Below are 11,948 nucleotides of genomic sequence, written 5' to 3' on the forward strand. Positions count from 1 at the left end.
AGGATTATTCGCGCTAGTGCTGCTACAGTCGCTGATGTCTTTTCGGTCGCATACTCCAGAAGTATTTTAAGTAATAGCCTGCATTCATCATTATTCCCATAATGACTACTGTGATATCGCGAAAAAACCTGATAATGTTGGCGCCATTAGTTATATTGAGGCCCAGAACACCATCGTACATGAAGGCCCATAGTAATCGTCCAAGCACAGAATATTGGGGGACGCCGCCTAACATCTTACAACTCTTCCTGCCTGCTGCTGTATTGCAATCCAGTACGATTTTCCGAAGTGAGGTAAGGAGATACCTGCCGTAGCGGGGTGGGTAGGTGTGTGACTACAATTCGGAATTCAGAGAGAATGTAGGTTCGAATCTCGCTGAAACACCAAAACTAAGAAAAAGTTTTTTCTATTAGCGCTCGCCCCTCGGCAGGCAATGGCAAACCTCAGAGTGTATTTCTGCCATGAAAAAGCTTTTCATAAAAAATATCTTCCGTTCGGAGTCGGCTTAAAACTGTGGAACAACATCCAGAGTTACTACTAAGTAGTACTCTTTGGAACCTTCGAGCCGTCCGGCACCACTTATCACCTATTGTGCAATTTTTGTGGCAATATTCACAGCATCAACGGTGAACCCTACTTTTCTGGCACCAAACTGATTGTCATAATCTGTCAATTTGCGGGTTCGATCTCGTTCTCGAGGCGGTTGTAAATGATTCACTTCTATAATTTACCTGCAGAGACGAGTAGTCTGATTCGCCTGAAGCTAGACGGTTCTATGGGAGGTTTGCCGGGTTTGGGTTGTAGAACCAGCCTTTGTCACTTCCATATCGTTGGAGACGTTCCCTTCGCTAGGCATATATTAAATAAGTGTTGTGCATATCTGGTCGATTCTGGATGCAAAAATTGACCTGCAACAAATTAGAGGCCTAGAAGTAGATACATTTCTCCCTTTTCTGTACCAATCAAAAATAATTTTCATATTTCTTACCCCAGCGCGATAGTAGACAAGAATATTATAAATTTTTCAACTACTGTTTATTTGTAATAGTTTAATATGTAGATTGACATTGATAAGTATAAGTATGTAAATATTAGGTGAAGTAAAATGTTTGCTTTATTCCGATGAGTACCACAACACAATCGCTGGAATCACCGCTGTGCTGTTACATAATAAAATGATTTCATGAACAACACATATCTTTTTAGCTGCATGTATCTCCTGCGTGGAGGAACTAAATAATTAATATATATGGAACTTTTAATTTTTTATCTTTATTTTTGAACGCTATAATACTTAACCAGCCTCACGAATGAACAAATTTTCAAAGCACTTTCTGTGAAGCATAATTCCACTCTCAAATCGCCCGATGGCGCACTAAAAACATCTAGCGGAGAACATTAGAAACTTTCTATTCACCCACCTAAATAGCAAAAAATAAATACTCTATCATACTTGAATCTTTAAATCTTCATTATCTTTCTTACTATTTTTCTCATGCTACGTAAATATTTTCGAAGCTGTACCCAAAATAACTCCAACACGAAACACAAAATGCTGAAAGAAATTAGCACACCCATTCCCATGAATACCACACGCAAGTCCTCCAATTTCATTGGAACGAAAAGAGGCTGCTTATTTCGATCTTCCAATGAAATCACATCCATCTCCAATAACTCTACGAAGCTGTGACGCATCCAGTAGTTCATTAATCCAACTTCATGCAGTTTCAAAACGAATTTATTTAGGCTTTGACGATATACGGAATTCTTCTGCAGGGGCAATGCTGATGGTATATTTCTTCCCAAACAAATGTCCGATAAGCGGAAAAGGGGTCTCGAGAAATACTTTTGTTGCTCATCGTAGATGAACCATATGTCGGAGACTGGAAATGCATAGCTAGTATCTAATGTGTCTCGTAGCATTAGTAGCTCTGTATAATTGCTGAAGTATGTTAAATTTGGAAGGTATTCAACAAATTCTTTATTATACTCCATCCCAAGTATGGTAATATTTGACGCTGCCACCTTGATACCGCGTGCTAATAGGTCATCAATAGTCTTTGACCACGGCTCTACGGGTGGATCTACACGGAAACTCTGCAAGTAAGTACTGTAAGCGGTACCCAGGATGACACCGGCCAATGAGATAATAACGGACACGATTTTATGAATGGTTGAAATGGACTTTCTTGTCCAAAATGGCATGCCTACCAGACCTTGAAGTACGGATACATTGACAATGCTCTCGAAAAGGGGCTGTTGCTGTTGATATTTCCTGTAAGACATTCGTGTCCAAATCAAAGAGATCAATACTACACTGATGCAGAATAAAATAACGACCCACTTGTCCATTATACTATAATAAAAAGTGTATGCCGGTATTGGGGTTTCCACTGGTACGATAAAGCACCAGTTTTTACGGAGCACCTCAAACGTGGATTGAAATACATTATCACCAATTTCTATGGGAGCAAGCATACCAATGTCTGCCTCGTTGTTTTCAAAAGCTTGACGCATTCTGGAAAGAGCATTAACTTCATTTCTAATAGAAAATGGAAATTCGATTGTCGCGTTATGGCGATGTGCATATTCCGTTAAAGCTCTGCCCATATACCCACTAAGCGTCTCTGGTCCATGTGTGGGTGTGTAGTTGTAAAACTGTGGATGCCATGCATTGTCCATTACACGTAAAGGATGTCCATGCATGTTTTTTAGATGTTTGGGAAAAAGATCTCGGTAGAATGGCTGGAATGTTCGCTTCACAGTTTTCTGTATGGGAAACATTTGCAATGTCCAGTAGCTCCAATCTTGCACTGCCATATGAGGTTGCAAAGCGATGACATTCGGTGCGCGCTGTTTTGCACAGAATTTAAGAATCCTCGCCACATATGCTTCAGTGGCCATATCATCGAAAAGCAGTATAAGCGCACTCTGTCTATTCAAGTAAATACGTTTCCACAGTGACTGCAACAATTGCTCATCCCTAGGTTTGTTCTGGCTAAGTTGCACAATACTGAGTACTTTACGATTGAATTGCTCGCTGTAGCGCTCGATGGGCGAACGCTTGTCGATGTTGATGACGGCTGTTGTTGGATTTTGAGTGTGAAGTGTGTGCAAGATGAGTGGCACATTTAAGTGGGTGTGGCTGTGTGTACCGCAATTTGTACTTCCGATGCTCGTGTAGATGAAAGTGAGAATTTCCTGCTCCGAGGCTGTTGCAATGCAAATATCTTTCACCACTTGGTTGAATTGTTGAAAAATAGGTGACAGTTCGATTAAGCTAAGCAGCGCAGTTATATTGCGATAAAGCTGCATGTTTTGGCCGCACTGAAGATGCTCGACTTTTGTATGGTTGAGTTGAAAACTTCCGTCTTTGTCCGAACTTTTTCGATTTGTTTTGATGACTAAACTGGTTTTCTTGGTAAATGGTAAAATACCGAATTCTACTATCCATTATATAAATATTATTTTTGTATTTATGTCATAAGTGTTCGCTCTATTGCTTCCATTTTCACACTTTTAACTTAATTAAAATCATTTTTGTTGGTATATTTTTTATTGTGCCTTAGGTGTCAAGGGTCACAGTGTATAAGGTAATGTTTTTAATTAATTTTGTTCATTTAGTGGTGTATGACGACATATTTTTTCTATTAAATTCCACTTATAACTAACTGCACTTTGTTTCTTACATCTGATTTAACCTAAAAGCTCATAGGGCTCCGTTCGGTGCAGCGGCGTTGCATGTGCGTGGGGTGTCATTTCCGTGTGGGACACTGGCCATTTTCTGATTGCCATTTTGGTCTCCGTCTAGGATTATACACTACGTCCAAATGTTGTTCTAATTTGTTGATCACTTCCGAATAATAAGATTTGTCTAGGTCTGAAACATAGCTCGAAAGCCTTCTTTAAATCCAGTGTTGCTAGGACAGTCGCAGGAGAGGTTTTGGTAAGACCAGCGATTTATCTGGGGGTTTACTGATGTGTGGCTGGGGACAGATGTTTCGTTTTATAGAGTGCGAGTGGGAGGAGTTCAAGTGTTTCCACTTCTGGGAAAGTGGAGCTATTGGACAATAAGACTCCTCTTGCCAAGAATTCTGAGAGTGGTCATGGATAAGTTGAACCCCTTTGTGAGATATCTTACTGCCAATGGACCCAGGTTTTTCAACATCAGCATCTTAAGTCAACCAGGGCTAATGACTTTAGAAGCTTCTGCGTTTCGTTTGGCTCCCTGAACTTCATCGCAGGGAAAAAAGTGGCGTATCTAGTGGCACAATACTTATACTTATCGACCGGAGGATGCCGGCTAAAACAACTCGAGAATTTCTTCGGGTCCGACAAAATGCAACTGTTTACTTTTCACCGGATCGTTGTGTTTCGTTGGATTGCATAGAGGATCCAAGCTTACTAGCACCTCTGGTGAAGTTGCAGGACTTCAAGTACTCCTCCTATTTGATCCTCTTATGCTACGTGCCCAGTTGTCGAATATTTAAATTGAGATCCCTTATTCGGGGAGCGCGGGATCGGCCTAGCGCAAGTGGTTACGCTTGCTTACAAAAACGGCTGGTTCGGCTGGAAAATATGGACGCATGTCCCGCACTCATACAGTTGGAGTGAAGCTATCCCTAGCAGCAGCCATCATCTTGTGGAATGCGCGTTCACCTGTGCGCACATCGGTGGGTAGAGTAAGAGCGGCGGAGATGTCCTCGTTGAATTCTGCGAAGCCGGTCCAACTAGCTCTGTTAAAGTTAATATAGGTTTGGTGATTCGTAGAAACAAAGTCGGCAGGTTTCTTAATCGAGACGATAATGGACAAGTGGTCTGATGCAAGCGATAGGATAGGTCGTCAGTTTATGCTATTGATTAGACCAGCGCCTAGCAATTTTTAGCTTTAGCGCGATGCTGTAATTGCCCACTACCCTGTTGGGGGCGTCACAGTAGAAGAACACGTGCCCCGCGCTTTCTATTGCATTGTTGCAGCTTGGACAGAACGAATTGTCGTCCATGTGAAAACGATGAAGGTACTCCAAGAAAAATTACAGCAGAACCGTGCCTGCATCATTACGCCTATATACAGGGTGGGCTGTATAGTGTGTGCTCTTTGAACTACCTATTTTTTGGAGAATGGTAACACACACGACATGTCAAATGTGTTTATAATTTCCCGACTAGAAATTTTGGTAAGGCGTTCATTAGGCGCAAATATGGCAGACCGTATTCCAAATTTCCGCCTCATAAGGCAGCCAAACTAAGCCCAAATCCCGAAAGGTGTCGCCACACATCTGCCTCATTAGGCGCAGGTTCGAAAAACCGAACTTCGGTAATACTCCGCATGCCCTTCTACAAATCAGTTAGGGATTCCAATTTATGCCTAAGTGAGACACTGCCACAGATTTTCGTGACCACAACCAAATTTGATATTGTTCTGGCATGCCAATCTTTGCCTTGCCTGGTAAAGTAATAGTGAGGCGTGCCTCAATAAGGCCTGCCTAATTCGGGCCTAACTGATTCTTTGGCATGCCTCACTGTAACTGTAGTCGGGTTACTTAAAGGTTTGACATTTACGAAATGGGACCCTATACGTTTGAACAAAACTGGGAAATATTGAAAACCTATTTCCAAAGTGGTGAGTCTTCTTCTTCTTTTCTGATGAAGCTCATTTTCACATCGGTGGCTACATCAATAAGCAAAATTGTTGGGTCTCAGAAAATCCACACATTACTGTAGAGAAGCAAATGCATCCACAATGAGTCACTGTTTGGTGCGGTTTTTGGTGTGGCGGCATCATCGGGCCATTTCTTTTTCGAGCATGAGCGAGGGGCCGCGGTTACAGTAAATAGCGAGCGTTAACCATGACATGCTCAACGAGTTGTTTCCAAAAATTTAAGAGGATGACATCGACGACATTCGGTTTCAACAAGACGGTGCAACTTGTCACACTGTCAAAGTTACACTCGAACTTTTGGCTACCGTTTTTGAAAACCGAATAATCAGCCGAAATTCCGGTATCAATTGACCGCCTCGGAGCTGTGATTTAAGCCCGTTGGACTATTTTTTGTGAGGAGCCGTTAAGGACAAATGCTATGGAAGCCGTCCAGAGACGATTGATGCTTTAAAACACGAAATCGAAGTTGCCATTCATGAAATTGGAGCCCAAACAATCGAAAATGTGCTTAAAAATTGGGTTGATCGAATGGCCTACTGTAAAGCCAGTCGTGGCAGTCATTAGAACGATATTATTTTCCATTCATTAATGACAATGTTCAATCTTCAAAATAAAAAAAAAACTTTGAAAAAATATTGATTCGTTTTTTGTATAGTTGATTCAAAAAGCAAATTTAACATGGCCCACCCTATACTTAATTGCCTTTTACGACAGTATTTTATGGCCACCGTATTCTCCAGATCAGGTCCCTGTGACTTTTTCTTGTTCCCGAAACTGAAGAGGCCCATGAAAGGACGACGCTACGCTACAGTTGACGAGATAAAGACGGCGCACACTGGGGATTTTTGTACTGAGATGTGGAAAAAAGTATACATATCAAAAAATATTTACATTTTTACTACTAACGAAGTTGTACATATTTGTGTATGAAAAGAACATGTTTAAAAACATTATTTTTTAAAACTATTTTTTAAAAAAAGTTTTTAAAAAAATTTAAAAAAATAATGTTTTTTAAAATTCATAAATTTTATTTTTAAAAATATATGGAAAGAACATGATTTAAAACAATGTTTAAAAACTGTTTTAAAAAAATGTTGAAAATCAATGTTTTTTCCATATAGAAATATATACTACTGCGTTATTTGTAAAAATATGAAAATTTTTATATGGACTGCCGACAAGTGAATAAATAATGAACAAATATTTATTTTTAATGATATCATACATACACAAATTATACACATTACATATTCAAATCGCGATTTTGTGCGCTTAGAATCCAACCACCTTCGTTTGAATTGAGAGTAAAAATGTTTGTATACTGCATCCACAATACGGTCAATTTTATGTTCACTTATGACAATGTATGATTGTTCCAAAAATAATTTTAATTTTCTCCTATCGTTCTCATATTCCAGAAGCTTCGTGCATAAATCCGCGTATGAAATGGTGAAACTTTCCATTACATATTTGTTTACATTGACAAACTCAGTAAACAGTATAATTATTACGATTCACAGATTATTATTAACCAGTTAACTGTGATTGACGAGTATACTCGTCATGGAGAAGTGGCAAAATTTTGTGTATTGACGAGTATACTCGTCATGCGTATAAATTAGTGACCATTGGCTATTTAAGTTACAATTTTTGAGAAAAACTACACATATTCTCAAATTTCAAATTTCGAGACAACAATTTCTTTAAAACTGAAAAATGACACTAACTGATAACTTCTGAGTCTAACAGCAGAAAGTGTTTTACCTAAATATGCAAACAGATAACGAAACCGTAGTTAGGTTTAATCAAATTAGTGCAACTGTAGGAGGGCACTTTAAATTTGTTTAGTAATTTTAAATTTTGCGTTTATCTCAAGAACCAGAGTCAATTCAAAAAATGTAATTTCATACTCAATATATATAATGATGCTAATAGTGCTAATGAAAACCATTAACAAAATTATTGCCGCAGATTTTTTTTTTTTGCCCTGTGTTATCATTGCCAAAAAAAGGCAGTGGCGCCTGGTGGCACCTGCAATTGATTAAAACTGAAAGAGACGCTATTAAGGAACACGTTGATACTAGTTTCTGACCGTAGGTAAATGTAGCTCAACTTGCAGATCCAAGAATATGAAGGAATATGATTTTTTTTTTTTGTTTTTGTAAAATTAATTATAAATAGATAATCAAAGGATGGTTCCATGTGTAGAAGTCCACGCAAGTGGGGAAAGTTACTGATCGCCATTCACTTGGGAGTGGCCAGGACGATTCTTCTACATATGGTTCAAGCAGCTCACAACGGCCGGGATTAGCCCACGTATCCTCTGGGTAGCTTCCGAACACCCGTTCGGGAGTGAGCTAACGTGAGAAGGCGAAACATTCCAGGATAGCTGGTTGTGCGTTGGGTTTGGGACCCGCCACTTAAAAATCCCCCCCAATGAAAAGAACTGCAAAGCCTCGGATGAGAACTGCCTTTACTGATGACGACCCCTGCAAACGAAATAAGGAATATGATTTGAGGGCATACACCTGGAATGTCCGGTCCCTTAATGGGGAAGATGCCTCTGCCCGGCTGGTTGATGTCCTCGTGAGAGTAAAGGCTGACATCACTGCCATCCAAGAGATGCGATGGACGGGGCAAGGTAAGAAAAACATAGGACCTTGCGACGTCTACTACAGCTGCCATGTAAAGGAGCGCAAATTCGGTGTCGGATTTGTTGTGGGAGAGAGACTTCGTGGCCAAGTACTGTCGTTCACTCCGGTGGACGAGCGTTTCGCAACAATCCGCATCAAAGCGCGGTTTTTTAACATATCGCTAATTTGCGCCCACGCCCCGACGGAAGAGAAGGACGATGCGACCAAAGATTCCTTCTATGAGCGCTTGGAACGTTCCTATGAGCGCTGCCCCCGCCACGACATAAAAATCGTGCTTGGCGACTTCAACGCCAGGGTGGGCAAGGAGGGAATTTTTGGTCCCACAGTCGGAAAATTCAGCCTGCACCACGAAACATCCGGTAACGGACAGAGGCTGATCGACTTCGCCGGGGCCCGAAACATGGTAGTCTGCAGCACCAGATTCCAGCATAAAAAAATCCACCAAGCTACCTGGCTGTCTCCTGATCGAAAAACGCGAAACCAGATCGATCATGTTGTGATAGATGGAAGACACGCTTCTAGTGTATTAGATGTACGTACGATCCGAGGACCCAACATCGACTCGGATCATTACCTTGTTGCAGCCAAACTGCGCACCCGCCTCTGTGCAGCAAAAAACGTACATCTACCTACGCAAAGAATGTTCGACATCGAAAAGCTGCAATCACAACAGACAGCCAGAAGATTCGCCACTCGACTCTCACTCCTGCTCTCGGAGAGCACTGCCCAACAAACCGGCATGCGCGAGCAATGGAGCAACATTTCTCGCTCCCTACGTACCGCCGCCGAAGAAGAAATCGGATTCCGGCGAGCCCGAAAAAACAATTGGTACGACGAGGAATGTCATGCTGCCGCAGAAAGAAAGGATGCTGCCTATAGAGCCACGCTGCGATCGGGCGCAACGCGAGCCATGTGAGATCGCTACAGAGAGCTGAAAAAGGAAGAGAGACGTATTATCCGGCAGACGAAACGAGAGGCCGAAATACGTGAGTGCGAGGAGCTAGAGATGCTGGCCAATAGGAACAACGCCCGAAAATTCTAGCAGAAAGTTCGGCGGCTTACAGAAGGTTTTAAGACCGGGGCGTTTTCCTGTAAGAACAAAGACGGCGATCTGGTGACTGACGTACAGAGCAATCTTAAATTATGGAGGGAACACTTCTCGAACCTGTTAAACAGTGACAGCTGCGCATGTCATAGAGAATGTGAAGATCCCGATACCCCAATCGTTGACGACGGAATTGTCGTTCCGTTACCCGACCATGACGAGGTGAGAATAGCAATATCACGGCTAAAGAACAACAAAGCCGCGGGCGCCGACGGACTGCCGGCTGAGCTATTCAAACATGGCGGCGAGGAGCTGGTAAGGTGCATGCATCAGCTCCTATGCAAAATATGGTCGGATGAAAGCATGCCTGTCGATTGGAATTTAAGTGTGCTCTGCCCAATCCATAAGAAGGGCGATCCTGCAATTTGTGCCAATTACCGCGGGATTAGTCTTCTAAATATCGCCTATAAGGTCCTAGCGAGCGTATTGTGTGAAAGGCTGAAGCCCACCGTCAACCAACTGATTGGACCTTATCAGTGTGGCTTCAGACCTGGAAAGTCTACCATCGACCAAATATTCACAATACGCCAAATCTTGGAAAAGACCCATGAAAGGAGAATCGACACACACCATCTTTTCGTCGACTTCAAAGCTGCATTCGACAGTACGGAAAGGAGTTATCTGTATGCCGCGATGTCTGAATTTGGTATCCCCGCAAAACTAATACGGCTGTGTAAGATGACGTTGCTCAACACCAGCAGCACCGTCAGAATTGGGAGAGACCTCTCCGAGCCGTTTGATACCAAACGAGGTTTCAGACAGGGTGACTCGCTGTCGTGTGACTTCTTTAACCTGATGTTGGAGAGCATCGTATGAGCCGCAGAACTTAATCGCTCAGGCACAATATTTTATAAGAGCGTACAATTGCTGGCGTATGCCGATGATATTGACATCATCGGCCTTAACAACCGCGCTGTGAGTTCTGCCTTCTCCAAACTGAATAAAGAGGCAAAGCGAATGGGTTTGGTGGTGAACGAGGACAAAACGAAGTACCTCCTGTCTTCAAACAAACAGTGGGCGCACTCGCGTATCGGTACTCACGTCACTGTTGACAGTTATAATTTTGAGGTTGTAAAAGACTTCGTTTATTTAGGAACCAGCATTAACACCGATAACAATGTCAGCCTTGAAATCCAACGTAGAATCTCTCTTGCCAACAAGTGCTACTTTGGACTAAGTAGGCAACTGAGCAGTAAAGTCCTCTCTCGACGAACAAAACTAACACTCTACAAGACTCTCATCATGCCCGTCCTAACGTATGGCGCAGAAGCGTGGACGATGACAACATCCGATGAAGCGACGCTTGGAGTGTTCGAGAGAAAGACTCTGCGTAAGATTTTTGGACCTTTGCACGTTGGCAACGGCGAATATCGCAGGCGATGGAACGATGAGCTGTATGAGCTTTACGGCGACATAGACATAGCGCAGCGAATAAAGATCCAGCGGCTTCGTTGGCTGGGTCATGTCGTCCGAATGGATACAAACGCTCCGGCTTTGAAAGTATTCGATGCGGTACCAGCTGGTGGTAGCAGAGGAAGAGGAAGGCCTCCTCTGCGTTGGAAAGATCAGGTGGAGAAGGACTTGGCTTCACTTGGTGTGTCCAATTGGCGCCGGTTAGCACGAGAAAGAAACGACTGGCGCGCTTTGTTAAACTCGGCCAAAATCGCGTAAGTGGTTATCGCGCCAATTAAGAAGAAGAAGAATCAAATGCTTCACAGCCTTTGTTCTTCCGGCTAAAATATATAAAAATATCGTACACTAAATGAAAAATAAAAAATTCGAAGTCGGCTCAAGCAAAAGGAAAAAAAACCACCTTGGGCTTTGAAGTTTTTTCTTAGTCAGTTCAATACTATAAAACAATTATACTTTTCACATATCTATAAAAAAAAACTGTAAGTCGGAATTTAGTAATTCTTTTTGATTTTATTGTTGGTTCTATTCTGGAATTTAGTAATACCATTAAACATTGCGTAGGTGGTATGTTGGAAATTTGACTTTTTTCCGCAAAATCCCCAGTGTGCGGGGTCGAAGATGACTGAACAAGATAAAAAGAAATGATTTTTTGAAGTGCTTCAAAGGTTGAGCAAAACGTTAGCACAAGTGCATAATATCTCATGGGGACTGCTTTCAAGGGGACAAAATAGATATTAGAATAAATAAATATTGGAGGTTGAATTAGTTTTAAAGGTTTTTTCGAAGATTTGGGGCTTTATTGTGAAAAAACGGTACAAAATATTTTATTTGAAGTATTGGCCATCGCTAGCTACAACTTTCGCCCATCTTTCGGGCAATTTCCGGATGCCGTTTCTCCAAAGTTCTGGCCGCTGCTTGGCTATCCATGACTCAACCCATATTTTGGTAGCCTCGTACGAGGAGAACCGCTGGTCCGCCAAATCGAGACTTATATGCCGGAACAAATGATAATCGGAGGGAGCTATGTCTGGACTATACGGCGGGTGGGGTAACACTTCCCAGCCAAGCGTGCCAAGGTATTTTTTGACAGGTTGAGCAACATGCGGCCGAGCGT

At 42.1% G+C, this 11,948-nt stretch overlaps 1 protein-coding gene across 1 annotated transcript; it reads right to left on the reverse strand.

Annotated features, from left to right (window-relative positions):
- Positions 1-236: 236 nt before the first annotated feature.
- On the reverse strand, positions 237-3,315 carry LOC128864059 (uncharacterized). Its single transcript, XM_054103584.1, has 3 exons — positions 2,345-3,315; positions 1,575-2,275; positions 237-334 (listed from the first exon to the last, which is right to left on the reverse strand). The coding sequence occupies exons 1-3, from the start codon at positions 3,313-3,315 to the stop codon at positions 237-239; spliced, it is 1,770 nt and encodes a 589-aa protein (XP_053959559.1).
- Positions 3,316-11,948: the final 8,633 nt, after the last annotated feature.

The sequence above is a fragment of the Anastrepha ludens genome, chromosome 2 (assembly GCF_028408465.1).
Source record: "Anastrepha ludens isolate Willacy chromosome 2, idAnaLude1.1, whole genome shotgun sequence".
In the NCBI taxonomy this organism is placed as follows: Eukaryota; Metazoa; Arthropoda; class Insecta; order Diptera; family Tephritidae; genus Anastrepha; species Anastrepha ludens.